This window comes from Coregonus lavaretus (genome assembly GCF_964263955.1).
Source record: "Coregonus lavaretus genome assembly, chromosome: 22".
NCBI lineage: Eukaryota > Metazoa > Chordata > Actinopteri > Salmoniformes > Salmonidae > Coregonus > Coregonus lavaretus.
This window is the reverse complement of record NC_140009.1, coordinates 19,532,166-19,554,167: the sequence shown is the minus strand read 5'-3', so window position 1 is coordinate 19,554,167 and position 22,002 is coordinate 19,532,166. Positions and strand designations below refer to the sequence as shown.

General features: G+C 44.6%; 1 protein-coding gene across 1 annotated transcript in view; it reads left to right on the top strand.

The window, feature by feature from the left end:
- The window catches only part of LOC311149407 (helicase ARIP4-like), an 82,965-nt gene that overhangs the window by 32,812 nt on the left and 28,151 nt on the right, over window positions 1-22,002 (top strand). Inside the window, exons 3-4 of the mRNA XM_084186591.1 lie at window positions 15,034-15,277; window positions 16,756-16,892. Of these exons, the coding sequence (XP_084042717.1) occupies window positions 15,034-15,277; window positions 16,756-16,892 (381 nt within the window). The remainder of the gene's footprint in view (window positions 1-15,033; window positions 15,278-16,755; window positions 16,893-22,002) is intronic.

Sequence of the window (22,002 nt, the reverse complement as noted above, 5' to 3'; positions counted from 1 at the left end):
GGGTGTCAGTTGGTGGGGCAACTCTCCCGTTGGAAGGGGTGTTTGTGACGGCCAGACAGGGCTGGGCTGCTTTCAGCGTCTCATTGTTTTATAATTGTCGCAAAGGCCTTCTGTACCTTATGGCTGTGGCTCTGCTTACAGAACCATGCTCTCAATACTCTGGAAGTCTGGGGCAGAATGGCAGAGTGGAGCTGACACAGATACTCTGGTTTGGCAAGAGGACAGAGATGAGACTCATTCTAGAGTAGGAGTATATCATTGCTCATACAGAGTTCATGGGTAAATGTCTAAACCTGTTTTGGGGGTTTGAGTTCTACTGATGTCTTGAATAGGAGGAGGTGGAATCCTGAGTAAGGGGGATCTCGCTTTAGCAGTAGCTGAATGGCCGTGGAGAGAGGTTTTATTGTATTGTCAAGTTTTGGGATACTTTTTTTATTTGTATTACTTAGTCTTTGAGAGTTTCTCTCAGCTTGAGCATCTTTGGACGTCTTCTCCATCCTTCAAGAGTCCATACAGTATGTTTAGACCTGACATGTCATTTAGCCACATCAACTACCTAAATAGATGATTTGAAGTTCGTAATTCTTACATGATCAAGATGCAGACACTTGAAATATTTCCATTGCTACTCTCTTTTGAGCGCCTGTCTACAGTCCCTCCCCTATTTTACATGACACACATGCTGCTCCTTCTGCCCAGCCGGCATCTCTGCTCTTTCCCTCCCTCTCTTCCGTAACATAGGGTAGCGGCGTGCGTACTGCGTAAGTAGACCGCCCCCCTGACGAGGTCCCCAGCTTCAGCGTGCGAGGTTATGTAATGACTTTTTAGTAGAGTTTCCTGGTTGTCAAGAGCCTGACTCGACTCATATTGCCGCTTAGGACAGGGATGAGATAGCGTACTGTCACTCACGCATCCAGTCAATCAGTCAGTAAGTTAGTAGGAAATCAACTCAGATAAACAGATAGCACCAAAGACCAAAAGGAGAACAAGAAGCCAGGTTCTGCCTTACAGCTTTGAGGCAAAAATGTTCAACTGGAGGAAGTAAGTTAGTGAGTTTCGGAGCAGACGGCGGTAGTGAGGCCACCTGTTCCCCCAGCCTCAGAGCAGGGTAACAGAGAGAGCGAGAGAGACTACACAGAGAGAAGGGCCAAGTGGGGGGTACCATCACCACCGCACACGCTCTACAAGCTTTGGGGACTCTCCACACACCCCTCACTGAGATTCTAAGCATGCTGCTGCTGGAAGAGTCGGAGACCTTTGCAGGTAGGTGACCCCGTGACCCCCGCTGGCACCCTGACCCTCCTTGGTGGGAGGGGAGCGTCACTGACTCTTAGGACCACAGCAGGTGGGGGTGATGTGATGACTGAGGAGGACACTTTGAGACTGAATCAATGATAACCGGAGAAAGATGTGTGGATGAATAATTTGTTGTTAGTGAGAAATCTGGATGATGATGAAGATGAAGAACCAGGGTGTTTTACATTGTAGTTGATAACCAGGGTGTTTTACATTGTAGTTGATAACCAGGGTGTTTTACATTGTAGTTGATAACCAGGGTGCTTTACATTGTACTTACTGTCTGTGAATTGGAGTTGTTTTGTAACGGTGTGCAACAGCGTTGTATAACGCTCCCTACTTATGCATCCGTTTGACACCAGCCATCCTTTCATTCAATCTCTTTTCTCTCTCATTCGTTCTTTCTCTCTTTCATGATGTTCTCTGTTGGGAGCGCTCAGATGTTTTGTTTGATGTGGGGGCTCTTTGACCGTTTCTACGGTAACCTAAACAGGTGGCAGTGGGTGGATTAGTGTTGGATTGAACGGTACTAGTCAGTCTGAATGGTTGCAGCACGAGGAACAACATATGGTCAACTACAGCAACAAACATGTATTTATATACTACAGACACATTATTTTTGTATAAGATTGTGATTACTGGTATCCTACGTTTCTCCTCCTCTTCTTTCTTATTGTGTCTGTACATTCCTCTGGTTGTGGTAGTTGATTGGGTTGAGTTTTGTTGTGATCAGTGTGGCCACCACTAATGGTCATGGGAGTTGTCTATGTCGAGCACATTACGTTTTTACATTTTAGTCATTTAGCACAGGGTTTCCCAAACTCTGTCCTGGGGGAGGGGGGGGGGGGGGGGGCAGGACCGAGTTTGGGAAACCCTGATTTAGCAGACCTCTTATCCAGAGCTACTTACAGGAGCAATTAGGGTTAAGTGCCTTGCTCAAGCACAATGACAGATTTTTCACCTAGTAGGCTCTGAGATTCGATCCAGCGACCTTTTGGTTACTGGCCCAACGCTCTTAACCGCTAGGCTACCAGCTGCCTGGTTAACAACTCTGTCATGATCACACTTTGTAGAACCGGTCAGGTCAGAGTGGGGTGTTAGTCACACAATGTGAGTTGCTATGGTTATAGAAGCACCCACCCTGCCTTCTGCTCACCCGGGCCATGCTAATCTTTCCAGTCTGAGCGATACTGGCCTAGTAAAGCGCTAGCTCAGCCTCCGAGCACTGGGAATCGCACAGCCACGCTGCCAGTGTCAGAGAGGCACGCTGTGTTTCATAACACCCCCCTCAACACTCCACTAACACTCCTCCTGTCCCTGTCCAACGGGGCTGTCAGGCTATTTATGCAAGGTGTGTCCTCCTCTCATATCCTCTCATCTGCAAGGTGTGTCCTCCTCTCATATCCGCTCGTCTGCAAGGTGTGTCCTCCTCTCATATCCTCTCATCTGCAAGGTGTGTCCTCCTCTCATATCCTCTCATCTGCAAGGTGTGTCCTCCTCTCATATCCGCTCGTCTGCAAGGTGTGTCCTCCTCTCATATCCTCTCATCTGCAAGGTGTGTCCTCCTCTCATATCCGCTCGTCTGCAAGGTGTGTCCTCCTCTCATATCCGCTCGTCTGCAAGGTGTGTCCTCCTCTCATATCCGCTCGTCTGCAAGGTGTGTCCTCCTCTCATATCCGCTCGTCTGCAAGGTGTGTCCTCCTCTCTTATACAACGGGTGGGTCTAATTCTGAATGCTGATTGGTTAAAACCGCATTCCAGCCGGTGTCTATTCCACAAGTTGCCACCGGCTAAATCTATGACGTTAAAATGCCTATTTACTCTGTTCCATCTGACTGTGCAATCCACTGTCTCATCAGTCCAGCCAGGCAACTTATAAACTTGATCTCCACTATAAAAAGCATCTAGACATTATCTCACATTTCTTTTAGACTAACATTTTGTTTTCAACAGCAGAGATTTGTATAAACCTTGCTGTCTGTCTCTCCGACATTTGCAACATTGTTTCAATATTCAAATTCGATCTGCTGTCCCATAGTAATGAACGTGTTGGGACGAGACTGACAGGAAGACAGCTTTTCTCAGCCAGTCCAAATCATGAATCAGCTGGCATCATTTTTATGGATATATACAAAAAAAAGTCCATTGAAAAAAGGTAAAACGAAACGCAGCTAATTTGTGATCTTTCCAGGTTCAGTTTGAAGTGATTGTGTTACTGTAGCTGTGTTGTTGTCTAGCTCCTCTGAACAACAGTGTCCTGATGACTGAGCACATTTAATATTTTAGGCGAAATCGCACCTCATTAGCTCATTGTTATGGATTTATCCAAATAAATGTCACTAGAAAACAGCTTGAACAAATGCAAATGCAGCTACATTGCTGTTATTCTGGCTGCAATTTTTGACGTGACTGTAAGTTAGACGTAGTTGGCTAGCTAGCAAGCAAGGGATAAGATCGTTGCTAGCCAGTATGGCAATGGAACATTTAGAACAAACAACGTTCATAGATACAGAACAAAAAGACTGAACGACTGGGTCGCGTCTGTAGCAACCCTAGATTTGTGTCGGGACTATATCTTGTGGAAGGATGAAATAGTATCAATAAATTAATAAAAATAACATTTTTAATGAAAATATGTCAATCATTATTTGAATATGTTGGTAACCCCATTGTATAAAAGTGATAATGCCCTCGAAGCCGGTGTTTGGAGGATATATTGGCACGGTTTGCCGGCCCTCGACTTCGTCTTGGGCCTAACAACACCCGTGCCAATATATCCTCCAAACACTGGCTTCTCAGGCATTATCACTTAAATATCCTCCTCTGCAAGGTGTGCTAACACCCCCCACCCTTTTTGTTTTACAGTATTTCTTCTAGAATTTGTTGGTTGTTTTCTGATTTGCTTTGTCTGTTTCTAGATCAGAAGGATGTTTAGATTTTGAACCGTTGTTGTGTTTTTTGTGTGTTTTTTTTTTGGGACTGACCAAGTTGCCTGAGGTGTTTACATGGAAACTGATGAGCAGCTGTCTGCCTCCAAGGTTGTTTCCTGTGTAATCCATTGTAAAACACAACAGCTGGCAAACACACAAGAACAACTTGTTTGGGGTTGTTGAAAATTTGGCAACTCGGAAAAACACACACACACATGCACTCACAAAAACGTTGAATACCCTGTTCTAGGGGAAGGGCAGCCATACATTGTTGATGGGAACAAAATATATGGTTTTATTTGTGAATGTACATTGTAGGAATGTCTGTTTTGTGATTGGGCGTGTACATGATTAGGTGTGTGTGTGTACGGGACGTGCGGTTCTTGGGGTTGTGTAACAGCCAGAGGCTGCCGTTACATAAGCGTCCCTCTGCCTGAGTCATGCTCATCGCGCTGGTGGCCTGGGTGTGTGTGTGTGTGTCAACAGGGGGTAAGGAATAGAGGCAAAAAACGTGTCATCTTATTGTGCTAATTTGCCACGGGGGGTAGGAGTGGTGAAAGTGGGAGCTACCCATTGAGCTCATAGATTTCACTACAGCCTAGTGACCCCCTTAGCCATCCTTTATTCATGGCGGCAGCACTAAGAGTTCTTCGGGTTGCCACATATTGACCTCTCGCACATTGAATTTACACAGGAACCCTAATAATAGGTTGACAAGTGCTGATTGTGTCTTTCTTTGTGAATAATCTCCTCTGGCTCACATGGTCTGTGTGTAATGTATACCCACTTCTGGAGGGTTAATCAACCTTATTACAACTCCTGGTCAATGCCTGCTAGGGCCTAACTGGTAAATATTTTGTCCTGAGGTGAACCTCTGTGAAAGGTGGCCCTGTATTGGAGCTTCCAACAGTTTCCCCGCTCCGTGACCTGTAGTCGCCTAGTGAACATGTGTTGCTGCTGTGATGCTGAGCGTAGGGGCTTCTCTGTTTTTTTTGTAGTAAAACTCACTCGTACACTGCACTGAGAGTAATCTATAATCTCCTTACTGACGTAGATGGAAAGAGGGAGACCGCTTTAGTAGTGTTCTTTTTTTTTTCTCCTTTTTTAGTGGGTCAGTGGTTCACTCACTCTTTTTGGACGTCTTCTTTTGGGCTCCTAGTGGTTCAAATGCCCTCCTCAATCAGAAGCACTGAGTTTGTTTCTCTGATTCTGGCTCGGTGGTTTGTGGGATTTGTAGAATTAGTCATACTAATTAAGCGGTTTGATTTCCCACCTCGCTCTGGTAAACGTTCTGGTATGGCTGCCTGGTAGCTGGTGTGACAGAGGCCCAGCCTGGAGAATGGAAGCTGTTGAACAGCTGTGGAGGTGTTGTGTCTAAACCTGTATGTTCTAGGCTTCTGGAACTGGAGTGGGCTGTTTGCCACTGAAACAACATGCTACTAGCATCCCTACCCACCACAGCCCCCTCAATCACCTTAGCCCCATTTTACCTGGCTTGAGGTCTCTCACCCTCGCCCTCGCAGGCCCACAGAGGCACTGTCCTTGACGTCGGCCCATCCCTGTCCCGCACCTGCATGCAGACCTGTTGTGTAACTCCGTGGTTCAGAGCGAGCTTCAGCAGCACTGTATGAAGGAGGAACATGACATACACATACAGTTGAAGTCGGAAGTTTACATACACCTTATCCAAATACATTAAACTCAGTTTTTCACAATTCCTGACATTTAATCCCAGTAAAGATTCCCTGTCTTAGGTCAGTTAGGATCACCACTTTATTTTAAGAATGTGAAATGTCTGTCACGCCCTGACTCAGGGGACGTTGATTTGTTGAGTCAGGGTGTGTATATTCCGTGTTATGTTGTGTTTTTCTATGTTTAGTTCTAGATAGTTTAGATCTATGTTGGCCAGGGTGGTTCCCAATCAGAGGCAGCTGTAGCTCGTTGTCTCTGATTGGGGACCATACTTAGGCAGCCTGTTGGCACCAGTTAGTTTGTGGGATCTTGTTCTGTATAGGTTTGTTTGGTGTAACCTTAAGACTTCACGTTTCGTTTGTTTGTTGTTTTGTCGTGTGTTCAGTACTTTAATAAAATGTACGCTTATCACGCTGCGCCTTGGTTCAACCAATCCTTAAACGATCGTGACAGAAGATTCCACCAAATGAGGACCAAGCAGCGTGTCCAGGAACATTCTTGTACGTCCTGTGCGAGCACCACGCACGTGTCGTGCGAAGATGGGCATTCAGCCAGGACGGGGTGTGCCGGCTCAACGCTCGTGGTCTCCAGTATGCCTCCTCGGTCCCGTATATCCTGCACCGGTGCTACGTGCTGTATCGCCAGTACGAGTGCACAGCCCCGTACGTCCTGTGCTAATGCCTCACACATATTGGGTGGAAGTAGGCATTCAGCCAGGACGGGTTGTGTCAGCTCTCCGCTCCAGACCTCCAGTCCGCCTCCACAGTCCGGTACGGCCCGTTCCTGCTCCCCGCACCAAGCCAGTGGTGCGCGTCGTCAGCCATGTCCGGCCCGTTCCTGCTCCCCGCACCAAGCCAGTGGTGCGCGTCGTCAGCCCGGTCCGGCCCGTTCCTGCTCCCCGCACCAAGCCAGTGGTGCGCGTCGTCAGCCTGGTCCGGCCCGTTCCTGCTCCCCGCACCATGTCAGTGGTGCGCGTTGTCAGCCCGGTCCGGCCCGTTCCTGCTCCCCGCACCAAGCCAGTGGTGCGTGTGTCCAGTCCGGCACGGCCCGTGCCTGTTTCACCAGTGCCTGGTCCGGCACCGGTCAGCTGCTCCACTCCGGAGCCAGAGCAATCCGCTCCATCGGGGTCCGGTCCAACTCCAGTCAGCGGATCCACTCCGGAGCCAGAGAAATCCGCTCCACCGGGGTCCAGTCCAGCTCCGGTCAGCTGCTCCACTCCGGAGCCAGAGCAATACGCTCCACCGGGGTCCGGTCCAACTCCTGTCAGCGGATCCACTCCGGAGCCAGCGCAATCCGATCCACCGTCGTCGGGTCCAGCTCCAGTCAGCGGTGCCAGTCCAGACCCAGACGTCAGCCCCTCTCCAGGTTCGGGGTCTCCCACACCAGGGTCCAGACAGGGCTTGGTACTTCGTGGGAGGAAGGAGAGGGGAAGCAGCGCGCCGACGTCCAGACCAGACCAGGGGCGCAACAGGGAGGTGGAGAGAAAGTGGTGGTCACGCCCGGAGCCGGATCCGCCGCCGAGGCGGAATGCCCACCCGGCCCCTACCCTGTTATGTTTTTGTGGCGCGGTCGGAGTCCGCACCTTTGGGGGGGGGGTACTGTCACGCCCTGACTCAGGGGACGTTGATTTGTTGAGTCAGGGTGTGTATATTCCGTGTTATGTTGTGTTTTTCTATGTTTAGTTCTAGATCGTTTAAATCTATGTTGGCCAGGGTGGTTCCCAATCAGAGGCAGCTGTAGCTCGTTGTCTCTGATTGGGGACCATACTTAGGCAGCCTGTTGGCACCAATTAGTTTGTGGGATCTTGTTCTGTATAGGTTTGTTTGGTGTAACCTTAAGACTTCACGTTTCGTTTGTTTGTTGTTTTGTCGTGTGTTCAGTACTTTAATAAAATGTACGCTTATCACGCTGCGCCTTGGTTCACCCAATCCTTAAACGATCGTGACAATGTCAGAATATAATAATAATAATAATAATATGCCATTTAGCAGACGCTTTTATCCAAAGCGACTTACAGTCATGTGTGCATACATTTTTACGTATGGGTGGTCCCGGGGATCGAACCCACTACCCTGGCGTTACAAGCGCCATGCTCTACCAGCTGAGCTACAGAGGACCACTAGAATAATAGTAGAGTGATTTTTTTTCAGCTTTTATTTCTTTCATCACATTCCCAGTGGGTCAGAAGTTTACATACACTCAATTAGTATTTGGTAGCATTGCCTTTAAATTGTTTAACTTGAGTCAAACGTTTCGGGTAGCCTTCCAAAAGCTACCCACAATAAGTTGGGTGAATTTTGGCCCATTTCTCCTGACAGAGTAGGCCTCCTTGCTTGCACACGCTTTTTCAGTTCTGCACACACATTTTCTATAGGATTGAGGTCAGGGCTTTGTGATGGCCACTCCAATACCTTGACTTTGTTGTCCTTAAGCAATTTTGCCACAACTTTGGAAGCATGCTTGGGGTCATTGTCTATTTGGAAGACCCATTTGCGACCAAGCTTTAACTTCCTGACTGATGTCTTGAGATGTACCAGACTTGTGGAGGTCTACACATTTTTTTCTGAGGTCTTGGCTGATTTTCTTTTGATTTTCCCATGATGTCAAGCAAAGAGGCACTGAGTTTGAAGGTAGGCCTTGAAATACATCCACAGGTAGACCTCCAATTGACTCAAATGATGTCAATTAGCCTATCAGAAGCTTCTAAAGCCATGACATCACTTTCTGGAATTTTCCAAGCTGTTTAAAGGCACAGTCAATTTAGTGTATGTAAACTTCTGACCCACTGGAATTGTGATGCAGTGAATTATTAGTGAAATAATCTGTCTGTAAATAATGGTTGGAAAAATTACTTGTGTCATGCACCGATTTGCCAAAACAATAGTTTGTTAACAATAAATGTGTGGAGTGGTTGAAAAATGAGTTTTAATGACTCCAACCTAAGTGTATGTAAACTTCTGACTTCAACTGTATAGGACAGGCAGCCAGGAAACGGGTTCTCTGAAACTTGCACTCATGCGATTCATGGACCTGGATCAGACTTGGTACCAGTGTTGCATGTCCACTCCACTCAGATTACATGGATTCTGAGAGCTTTGAACAGTGTTTCACAACTGAGTCCTCACATATTTGATCTATACCAACACCAACATTCAGTGGCTTGGTGACGAGTTGAATCAGGTGTGCTGGTGGTGGAATAGATCAAGTAGGCAATGTGAAACGACTGGGTTAAGGAACACTGGGTTTGAAAGTGCATTGGAGAAGAGAAAGTGAATTAACTCTTTCCAGATAAGTCATTGTCTGAGTGGAACAGGGAGACCATGATGACCTCAAACCATAGTTGTCGTTTACCAGTCAGTTCCTCTTCCTCTTGTTGTCATGGCGCCCCCGGTATTCATCAGGGCACACTGCCTCTCTCCCCAGACCTGTACCCACCAGCCTGTCCCGGCCAAATTGGTAATTGTCTGCCTTTGGTACTCAGTACTACGCACATGCTGATTCTCTGTCGTAGGAATGGCATGACACTAGCTAGCGCTGCCTGTAAAGCAGCGTTACATAAACAACCAGGCTAGCATATCACGGTTGTGGAACCCTGTGGCTTTCTGAAGGCGCCCCCCCCCAGCCCCAGCCCCTACCCTACACCCCTCCCATCCCATATACCCCAGAAGAAGCAGTCAGTCTGCCACAGAGAGAGGGAGGAGAGGAGAGGAGAGGAGAGGAGAGGAGAGGAGAGGAGAGGAGAGGAGAGGAGAGGAGAGGAGAGGAGAGGAGAGGAGAGGAGAGGAGAGGAGGAGTGGGCCAGTGGAGGACTGCTGCTTATGTAAATGTCAGGCTCCTTCAGGAAGCACAGTATGCATACAAGTCATGATTGTGAAAGAGCAGGAAGTGAAAACATGGACTGCAGTCTCCATGCTTCTGGAAATAATTAGGACAGGAAGTTGATGGGTAGTCAGTGTGTCGTCGCTGTGGTGGCCTTTGTGTGTTTCCCAGGCTTATGTAATATAGTCTTTGTTGTGAGTATTGCTACAGTGTCGCGCAGATGCCACCTCCCCTTTATCTCACTGGCTATTATGATTGGACGACTGCCAAGGCTTGCTGTTTTGTAAAGTGTCGTTGTCACAGAGCTAGTCCACTCCCTCTCTGCCTGCCAGAAACCAGGGGAGTGTGTGTGTGTGTGTGTGTGTGTGTGTGTGTGTGTGTTTTTTTTGTTCACTACCATTCGGGAAGGAGTTTTTGGTTTCCGGGGTCTTGGCTTTGGGGAATGGAACCTTCTTTTGGTTATGTAACAGTGGGTTGTGTAACATAATCGTGTCCCCACTGTCTAGTGGTATGGTGCTGACGTTCTCCTCAACTCTCCTGGTCCTAGGCACCTATAACAGTAGAAATCCATGATCGCTTGACGATATACATTCAGTTTATTAGGTACACCAATCTAGTACTGGGTCGGACCTTCCTTTGCCTCCAGAACAGCCTGAATTCTTTGGGGCATGGATTTTACAAGGTTTCGGAAACATTCCACAGGGATGTTGGTCCATGCTGATGCGATGGCATCATGCAGTTGCTGCAGATTGGACGGCGGTACATTCATACTGCGAACAGCTGTTCTATCTCATCCCGAAGATGCTCTATTGGGTTTGGCCAGCAACAATGTTCAGATGTGCTGTGGCGTTCAATCGTTGCTCAGTTGGTATAAAGGGACCTAACTTGTGCCAGAAAAACATTCCTCACACCAGTTCACCGCCACCAGCCTGTACCGTTGACACCAGGCAGGATGGGTCCATGGGCTCATGCTACTTATGTAAAATCCTGACTCTGCCATCAGCATGACGCAGCAGGAACCGGGATTCGTCGCACCAGGCAATGTTTTTCCACTCCTCAATTGTCCAGTGTTGGTGATCGCGTGCCCACTGGAGCCGGTTCTTGAGGATCTTGATAATCAAAGCTGACCTAGCTATTAATAGGCTTAGTGCCTGCTGTTGCATAAGGGTCAGAGTTTTTTTCACTAGTAAGGGAGTTATTTCTGGAACTAAAACCAGGAGGACAAGCTAATGAATTACCCTTTCGTCCCATACATAGCGATGTGTGACTGTGTGTTCGAATCCCCCCCACTTCCTAGAAGTGCATTCTGATCCTTCCCTCTCTATCACTGAAGAACATTCTCTCTCTCTTACCCCCCTGTTCAAGTCAATCCCCCCTTTCTCTCTGAGTGTACTGTAAACTGTGCTCTGTCTGTGCTGCATGGGTGTGAATCATCAGAAGGAATTGTGCATTTCAGGAATCTGTTATGTAACTGTGCTTTAAGGTAGTGGGGACTGGGAGGGAGGGAGAGCAAGACTGGGAAGGGGAGGAGTGGGGGCGACCCTGGGACGAGTTGGTAGAGCATGGCGCTTGCAACGCCAGGGTTGTGAGTTCGATTCCCACTGGGGACCAGTATGAAAAAGTATGACTGATGAACTGCCTGGCAATTAGCAAAGGGTTTGCTTCCTACAGAAAGATCACTTTAGGCTATGTTGCGTCCCAGAGAGAAAAATGATGTCTGGAATTGTACCGCAGCTGTAACGGAGGGACAAAGTCCAGAAATACAACATATACACAGCCTTTCGACAACCTTCTGGATTACATCATGTATCCCTTTTAAAATGTGTTGAATACCTACTTCATATAAGGGTTTTGTGCCCAACCTTTCAATAACCTCTGTATTATATATCTTGTTAAATTGGTTTGTATAACCAATATGACAGAGGTCACAATGGGATATAAAAGCTAATGGAACTAAATTCAGAGCAAAATAGGTCATTTTGTAGATTAGGTTAGTCGAAGAGAGGGCGTTTTATGTCATTTGCTTTTCAACTCTCACCAGCAGCCTCTGTCTGCATTATATAAATTACTTTTCTTCCTGTTTTGCCTATTCTCATTTTTTATTGTATTTTTATTTTTTTTACGTTAGCCTGTTTTAGTCGGAGGCTTTCCTGGCTGGGTTTTCCTGAAGGTGTCACCTTGTTCCCTATATAGTGCACTACTTCAAAAGCATATAGGGAACAAGGTGCCATTTTGGACACACCCTCAGTGAAATGTAACAAGCTCCAGGTGTTCCTGCCTCACCACTCTGCCCTTGGAGTCTGGTTCTGAGATAGAGTAGTCTGGCTGGACTGGACCAAACTTGGCCCAGGATGGATGTTCTGTCCTGACTGATGTGCTGTTGGGTCAGTCTGGGTTCAAAGGGTTGGCTATGCTAATGGCTGTCAGTGTGGAGCAGTGATGTTTTCCTGGTTGAGAAGAATTGTGTATGTGGATCTGAGCAGGTCAGGACAATACAGGACTGGGTCAGGCTTGGGTGACAAGCTGGGCTTATAGGTAAAAGAGCCATATACAGTCATGGTCAAAAGTTTTGAGAATGACAAGTATTGGTCTTCACAAAGTTTGCTGCTTCAGTGTTATAAGATATTTCTGTCAGATGTTACTATGGTATACTGAAGTATAATTACAAGCATTCCATAACTGTCAAAGGCTTTTATTGACAATTACATTAAGTTTATGCAAAGAGTCAATATTTGCTGATTCAAATGATTTTTTTTCTCACCCATTTACACACACAATACCCCATAATGACAAAGTGAAAACATGTTTTTAGAAATGACCAAAAAAATGAAATACAGAGATATCTCATTTACATAAATATTCACACCCCTTTGCTAGAACACTCCAAATTGAGCTCCGGTGCATCCAATTTCCTTTGATCATCATTGATGTAACTACAACATGATTGGAGTGCGCCTGTGGCCAATTAAATTGTTTGGACATTATTTAAAAATTAACACACCTGTCTATAGAAGGTCCCACAATTGACAGTGCATGTCAGAGCAGAAACTATACCATGAAGTCCAAGGAACTGTTCCTAGTTCTCCGAGAATTGTGATGAGGCATACAGTACCAGTCAAAAGTTTGGACACACCTACTCATTCAAGGGTTTTTCTTTATTTTTACTATTTTCTACATTGTAGAATAATAGTGAAGACATCAACACTATGAAATAACACACATGGAATCATGTTGTAACCAAAAAAGTGTTAAACAAATCAAAATAGATTTGAGATTCTTCAAAGTAGCCACCCTTTGCCTTAATGTCAGCTTTGCACACTCTTGGCATTCTCTCAACCAGCTTTATGAGGTAGTCACCTGGAATGCATTTCAATTAACAGGTGTGCCTTGTTAAAAGTTAATTTGTGGAATTTCTTTCCTTCTTAATGCGTTTGAGCCAATCAGTTGTGTTGTGACAAGGTAGGGGTGGTATACAGAAGATAGCCCTATTTGGTAAAAGACCAATTCCATTTTATGGCAAGAACAGCTCAAATAAGCAAAGAGAAATGACAGTCCATCATTACTTTAAGACATGAAGGTCAGTCAATCTGGATAATTTGGACTTTGAAGAGTTTATTCAAGTGCAGTCGCAAAAACCATCAACCGCTATGATGAAACTGGCTCTCATGAGGACCGCCACAGGAAACGAAGACCCAGAGTTACCTCTGCTGCAGAGGATAAGTTCATTAGAGTTAACTGCACCTCAGATTGCAGCCCAAATAAATGCTTCACAGAGTTCAAGTAACAGACACATCTCAACATCAACTGTTCAGAGGAGACTGCGTGAATCAAAACATACCTCCAGGCTGTGTAAGGGCTATTCTACCAAGAAGGAGAGTGATGGTGCTGCATCAGATGACCTGGCCTCCACAATCACCCAACCTCAACCCAATTGAGATGGTTTGGGATGAGTTGGACCGCAGAGTGAAGGAAAAGCAGCCAACAAGTGCTAAGCATATGTGGGAACTCCTTCAAGACTGTTGGAAAAGCATTCCTCATGAAGCTGGTTGAGAGAATGCCAAGAGTGTGCAAAGCTGTCATCAAGGCAAAGGGTGGCTACTTTGAATAATTTCAAATATAAAATATATTTTGATTTGTTGAACACTTTTTTGGTTACTACATGACTCCCTATGTGTTATTTCATAGTTTTGATGTCTTCACTATTATTCTACAATGTAAAAAACTAACAAAAATAAAACGAATGAGTAGGTGTCTAAACTTTTGACTGGTAATGTATGTCTGGGGAAGGGTATAAAACAATTTCTGGAGTGTTGAAGGTTTCCGAGATGTGCTAAACTGATACGGACATTCTCAAAGCTGTAATTGCCGCCAAATATGCTTTTACAAAATATGGACTCGGGTGTGAATACTTATGTAAAACATTTGCTAAAATATATTTCATCCATTTTTTATTCAGGCTGTAACAAAACTAAATGTGGAACAAGTCAAGGGGTATGAATATATGACTTTGGGTTAGGTGGGGCTGGGTTGAGCTGTATTGGGTTTGATTGATTATGTCAGTGTTGGCTACAATGTGACAGTGGAGATGTATGTGGATCATACTGAGAGGGCTGTTTATGTGGGCCGTAACCTTGGTTTCCTCCTCAACCTTGTTAGTCACTCTGTCCAGCCGCATGGAGCGCCAGAAACACCTGCCCATAGCCTCTTAACTTAGCCCCTTCACGTAGCCACTGTGGTCATGGTTTCAGAAGCTTTCCATATTTATTAGCACTTACATAAGCACCCCAGTCCAGTGTGTCTCCAGTCTGGAGGCAGGGAAGAAGGCAGGGCCAGACAGGTTTGTATCCAACTCTGGCCCAGTCACTCCCTCTTAACTACAAAAAATGTGTGTCTCAATGGCTCTTTTATATCAATACCTCTGGGTCTGTTTTTTTTTTACTGTTCTCGAATCAGGCTTTACCCCTCCTTCAGTGATGGTGCAATCCATGCCTGTTATATACAACTCCAGTCCTCGAGTACCCACAACAGTACACATTTTTATTGTAGCCCTGGACATGCACACCTGATTCAACTTGTCAAGTAATCATCAGCTCCTCATTGAGTTGAATCGGGTATTTTTTGTCCAGGGCTACAACAAAAATGTGTGCTGTTGGGCGTACTCAAGGACTGGAGTTGGGAACCACTGATATACAGCATACCTTTATAGGTATTTAATCAACATTTATTTTAATTGATTTATGTTTTGTATACCAATAATAACAACCTCCCCTCCCTCCCTCCCTCTCTCTCTCTACAGACCAGCCTCATAGCGCTCCCTTCAGCTCGGAGAATGAAGCGCAGGGAGGGGACTCAGCGGGATGGCAGTGCACCCCCCCATCTACCTCAGACTCGGGGGAGACGCCGTCCCACCCCTCAACGCAGCTCCACTCTCGACCGTCCTCACGGCCTGAGAGCCAAATCCCCTCGCGGTCCCTGAGTGGAACCAAGAAGAGGTCCCACTCCCACTCCAACAAACCCGCACACATGAGGAGGAACATCCGGTATGACCCCTGACCTCTAACAACAACCAAACTCACAGATATAGAGAACATCTAATATAGGCCCTTAACCAGCTTCAAAGATGCAATGAATGGTGATATTTAACCATTAATTCCCTAACTCTTTATCATCTATCCATACAGCACACGTAGTGTATCTTCATCTGTGTTCTCTAGCATTATCTAGCGTTCTGTCTTGCGCGGTCCTCTGTAGCTCAATTGGTAGAGCACGTCGCTTGTAACGCCAGGGTAGTGGGTTCGATCCCCGGGACCACCCATACGTAAAAATGTATGCGCACATGACTGTAAGTCGCTTTGGATAAAAGCGTCTGCTAAATGGCATATTATTATTATATTATTGATTTTCCCTAGGAAGGGCTCACTATGAATGCTCTGTATTACTCAACCTTGCTGCCCTGAGTTGGATTATTTCCCCAGTGTTTATTACAGTATTACACTTCTCACTCACACACACACACACACACACACGCGCGCGCGCGCGCAGAGAAGCATACACTATGTGGACACCCCTTCAAATTAGTGGATTTGGCTATTTCAGCCGTTGCTGACAAGTGTATAAAATGGAGCACACCGCCATGCAATCTCCATAGACAAACATTGGAAGTTGAATGGCCCCTTCTGAAGAGCTCAGTGACTTTCAACATGGCACCATCATAGGATGCCACCTTTCCAACAAGTCAGTTTGTCAAAATAAAGCTGCCCCGGTCAACTCTAAGTGCTGTTATTGTGAAGTGGAAACATCTATGAGCAACAACATCTAGGAGCAACACTCACTACCAAGTTCGAAACTGCTGCTGGAAGCCACGTCAACTCAAGAACTGTTCGTCGGGAGCTTCATGAAACGGCTTTCCATGGCCGAGCAGCTGCACACAAGCCTAAGATCACCATGCGCAATGCCAAGCGTCGGCTGGAGTGGTATAAAGCTCGCCGCCTTTGGACTCTGGAGCAGTGGAAACACGTTCTCTGGAGTGATGAATCACACTTCACCATCTGGCAGTCCGACACATGGATCTGGGTTTGGTGGATGCCAGGAGAACGCTACCTGCCCGAATGCATAGTGCCAACTGTAAATTTTGGTGGAGGAGGAAAAATGGTCTGGGGCTGTTTTTCATGGTTCGGGCTGTTTCAACATCTAGTGGAAAGTCTTCCCAGAAGAGTGGAGACTGTTATAGCAGCAAAGGGGGGACCAACTCCATATTAATGCCCATAATTTTGGAATGAGATGTTCGACGAGCAGGTGTCCACATACATTTGGCCATGTAGTGTATTACACACATACATACACACACACATACAGAGATACATAGACACACACACAAATGAACACATACAGCATTAGTAATGTATATCCCCATGCGATCTGGCTCGGTCTAGTCAGTCTGTTGGCCCTATAACAGAGATGGATGCCTGGTGCCTATTCTGAGCTCTCTCTTCTCCCTCTATCCCTCTCTGTGATGTAGAAAGCTACTGAGGGAGCACCAGTTAGAGGTGGTGACCAAAGCTGCCAAGCAGGAGGAGCTGGAGAGGCTGCGGAGGCTGGAACAGCAGAGGAAGGAAGGGCACTTCCCTGTGCCCCTGCTACCCGAGTACACACCAGGTGAGGATATACACAAACACACACGTAATTGATAGCTGGAGTGTCTAATCAGAAATATTTTTGTCTTGAAATACTATTCTCTTGAAATATAATATTATCTTAGGATCATTATAGAAGATACAAGGCCTGGCATTTGATAAAGTACGACTAGAATGTATACAGTGGGGAGAACAAGTATTTGATACACTGCCGATTTTGCAGGTTTTCCTACTTACAAAGCATGTAGAGGTCTGTAAAATCCAGAAAATCACATTGTATGATTTTTAAGTAATTAATTTGCATTTTATTGCATGACATAAGTATTTGATCGCCTACCAACCAGTAAGAATTCCAACTCTCACAGACCTGTTAGTTTTTCTTTAAGAACCCTCCTGTTCTCCACTCATTACCTGTATTAACTGCACCTGCTTGAACTCGTTACCTGTATAAAAGACACCTGTCCACACACTCAATCAAACAGACTCCAACCTCTCCACAATGGCCAAGACCAGAGAGCTGTGTAAGGACATCAGGGATAAAATTGTAGACCTGCACAAGGCTGGGATGGGCTACAGGACAATAGGCAAGCAGCTTGGTGAGAAGGAAACAACTGTTGGCGCAATTATTAGAAAATGGAAGAAGTTCAAGATGACGGTCAATCACCCTCGGTCTGGGGCTCCATGCAAGATCTCACCTCGTGGGGCATCAATGATCATGAGGAAGGTGAGGGATCAGCCCAGAACTACACGGCAGGACCTGGTCAATGACCTGAAGAGAGCTGGGACCACAGTCTCAAAGAAAACCATTAGTAACACACTACGCCGTCATGGATTAAAATCCTGCAGCGCACGCAAGGTCCCCCTGCTCAAGCCAGCGCATGTCCAGGCCCGTCTGAAGTTTGCCAATGACCATCTGGATGATCCAGAGGAGGAATGGGAGAAGGTCATGTGGTCTGATGAGACAAAAATAGAGCTTTTTGGTCTAAACTCCACTCGCTGTGTTTGGAGGAAGAAGAAGGATGAGTACAACCCCAAGAACACCATCCCAACCGTGAAGCATGGAGGTGGAAACATCATTCTTTGAGGATGCTTTTCTGCAAAGGGGACAGGACGACTGCACCGTATTGAGGGGAGGATGGATGGGGCCATGTATCGCGAGATCTTGGCCAACAACCTCCTTCCCTCAGTAAGAGCATTGAAGATGGGTCCTGGCTGGGTCTTCCAGCATGACAACGACCCGAAACACACAGCCAGGGCAACAAAGTAGTGGCTCCGTAAGAAGCATCTCAAGGTCCTGGAGTGGCCTAGCCAGTCTCCAGACCTGAACCCAATAGAAAATCTTTGGAGGGAGCTGAAAGTACGTATTGCCCAGCGACAGCCCCGAAACCTGAAGGATCTGGAGAAGGTCTGTATGGAGGAGTGGGCCAAAATCCCTGCTGCAGTGTGTGCAAACCTGGTCAAGACCTACAGGAAACATATGATCTCTGTAATTGCAAACAAAGGTTTCTGTACCAAATATTAAGTTCAGATTTTCTGATGTATCAAATACTTATGTCATGCAATAAAATGCAAATGAATTACTTAAAAATCATACAATGTGATTTTCTGGATTTTTGTTTTAGATTCCGTCTCTCACAGTTGAAGTGTACCTATGATAAAAATTACAGACCTCTACATGCTTTGTAAGTAGGAAAACCTGCAAAATCGGCAGTGTATCAAATACTTGTTCTCCCCACTGTATATAAATGCCTGGATTACTTTAATTTCGGCGAATCTCTTATACAATGGGTTAAAGTTATGTACAGCAACCCCAGGTGTAAAATAGTAAATAATGGTTACTTCTCAAAGTATTGAGCTTTTAAGAGGAGTAAAACAAGGCTGTCGTTTGTCTCCATATCTATTTATTATGGCCATTGAAATGTTAGCTATTAAAATTAGATCCAACAAGAACATCAAGAGGTTAGAAATCCAGGGGATAAAAACAAACGTGTCAATGTATGCCGATGACTCAAGTTCTTTTCTTAAGTCCGCAATCTGGATCCCTGCACAGTCTAATTGAAGACCTTGATCACTTTTCTTGCCTCTCTGGACTAAAACCTAATTATGACAAGTGTGCCATATTACATATTGGGTCGTTAAAAGACAGTGTTTACACTACCTTGTAGTTTACCAATAAAATGGGCGGATGGTGAAGTTGACATACTTGTTATTCATATCTCAAAAAATATAAATGAATTTACCGCAATCAATTTCAATAGAAAGTTTGCAAAAAATAGATAAGATTCTGCAACCATGGAGAGGAAATACTTGTCTATTTATGGCAAAATCACATTGATTAACTCTTTGGTCCTATCACAGTTTACTTGCTTACTAATGGCGCTGCCTACTCCAGACAACTAGTTTTTTTTAAATCATATGAGCAAAAAATATTTCATTTTATTTGGAATGCTAAGCCAGACAAAATTAAATGTGCCTATTTATATAATGAATATGAGTTTGAGGGGCTAAAATTATTAAATATTAAAGCAGGTCTCTTATTAAATAAAATCGTCACTCATACATCAATTATACTTAAACCCATAATGGTTCTCCAGTAGATTATTAAGAAAGGCTCATCCTTTGTTTATAAATGGCCTTTCTGCCTTTATACAGATTACAACTTCTCATTTCCGACTAATTGAAAATACGATTTTGCTTAAAGTATGGCCCTTTCTTAAACAAGCCATACAAAGCTGGTTACAATTTCACTTTTATCCTCCAGAAAATAAATAATAAATATTACAACAAATATTATAGTTAAACTCAAATATACGCCTTAATTTAAAAAATGTTATTTATGGAAAAAATGTTTTATTATATTTATTAATGATATTATGAATAGAAACGGTGGAGTTATGTCACATATGCAGCTATCGAAAATATATGGGAATGTCTGCTCAATCCAAATTTATAACCAACTGATTGCAGCATTAGGCAAGTGTAAAAGTGAGAAGGTAGGGAACTTGTTTGTCTGCCATATATTAAAGATACAAATTGGGTGAAAAGAATGGGCATAAATAGAAAACTATACCAGTTTCATTTGAGGACAAAAATGTTGACAGCTGCGCCAGACAGGTTGCAAAATAAATGTGAAGAGATTTTCGATGTACCGATTCCATGGCACATGGTTTATGAACTGATACAAAAAACAACACTTGATTCAACACTTGAAGTTTTTCAATTTTTCAAATTATTATACAAAATTATTGCCACCAACAGAATGCTATATATATTAGGCATACAACAATCTCAGCTCTGTAAATTTTGCTGCGAAGAGACAGACTCACTAGATCATTTATTCTGGTATTGCCGCTATGTAGCTTGTTTCTGGTCACAGGTTCAGGAATGGTTAAAAAAATCACAACATTCACTTAAAATGTACCTTACAAATAGCAGTGTTGGGTGATTTGGAAAGACATAGTCAATAAATAATATAATAATACTTGTAGGAAAGGTTTTCATCTTTAGCTCACAATCTGTGGATACTATACGATTAGAAAGGTTCAAAATGTATGTAAAACATCACAGTACAATTGAAAAATACACTACCAGTCAAAGGTTTGGACACACCTACTCGTTCAAGGGTTTTTCTTTATTTTTACAATTTTTTATATTGTAGAATAATAGTGAAGACATCAGAACTATGAAATAACACATATGGAATCATGTAGTAAACAAAAAAGTGTTAAACAAATCAAAATATATTTTGTATTTGAGATTCTTCAAATAGCTACCCTTTGCCTTGATGACAGCTTTGCACACTCTTGGCATTCTCTCAACCAGCTTCACCTGGAATGCTTTTCCAAAAGTCTTGAAGTTCCCACATATGCTGACCACTTGTTGGCTGCTTTTCCTTCACACTGCGGTCCGACTCATCCCAAACCATCTCAATTGGGTTGAGGTCGGGGGATTGTGGAGGCCAGGTCATCTGATGCAGCACTCCATCACTCTCCTTATTGGTCAAATAGCCCTTACACAGCCTGGAGGTGTGTTGGGTCATTGTACTGTTGAAAAACAAATGATAGTCCCACTAAGCCCAAACCAGATGGGATGGCGTATCGCTGCAGAATGCTGTGGTAGCCATGCTGGTTAAGTGTGCCTTGAATTCTAAATCAATCACAGACAGTGTCACCAGCAAAGCACCCCCACACCATAGCACCTCCATGCTTTACGGTGGTAACCACACATGCGGAGATCATCCGTTCACCCACACCGCGTCTCACAAAGACACGGCGGTTGGAACCAAAAATCTCCAATTTGTACTCCAGACCAAAGGACACATTTCCACCGGTCTAATGTCTATTGCTCGTGTTTCTTGGACCAAGCAGGTCTCTTCTTCTTATTGGTGTCCTTTAGTAGTGGTTTCTTCGCAGCAATTCGACCATGAAGGCCTGATTCACACAGTCCCCTCTGAACAGTTGATGTTGAGTTACTTGAACTCTGAAGCGTTTATTTGGGAAGCAATTTCTGAGGCTGGTAACTCTAATGAACTTATCTTCTGCAGCAGAGGTAACTATGGGTCTTCCATTCCTGTGGCGGTCCTCATGAGAGCCAGTTTCATCATAGCGATTTATGGTTTTTGTGACTGCACTTGAAGAAACTTTCAAAGTTCTTGACATTTTCCGTATTGACTGACCTTCATGTCTTAAAGTAATGATGGACTGTCGTTTCTCTTTGCTTATTTGAGTTGTTCTTGCCATAATATGGACTTTTACCAAATAGGGCTATCTTCTGTGTCCAAACTTTTGACTGGTAGTGTATATGGCACATGGAAACCAAACGAGGGTGGTCTATGGTTATAGGTGGGATGGGCTGAGAGTGGCTGAGGGGTGGGATTAAAGACCTTATGTTCAGTAATGTATAATTGTTATGTGATTGCTGTATATAAAAGTACAATGTATATGTAAAATGTATTTGTGGCAGAAAAGCTGTAAAAATAAATGTATGTATGTATATGTGTATATACACTGCTCAAAAAAATAAAGGGAACACTAAAATAACACATCCTAGATCTGAATGAATAAAATAATCTTATTAAATACTTTTTTCTTTACATAGTTGAATGTGCTGACAACAAAATCAAACAAAAATGA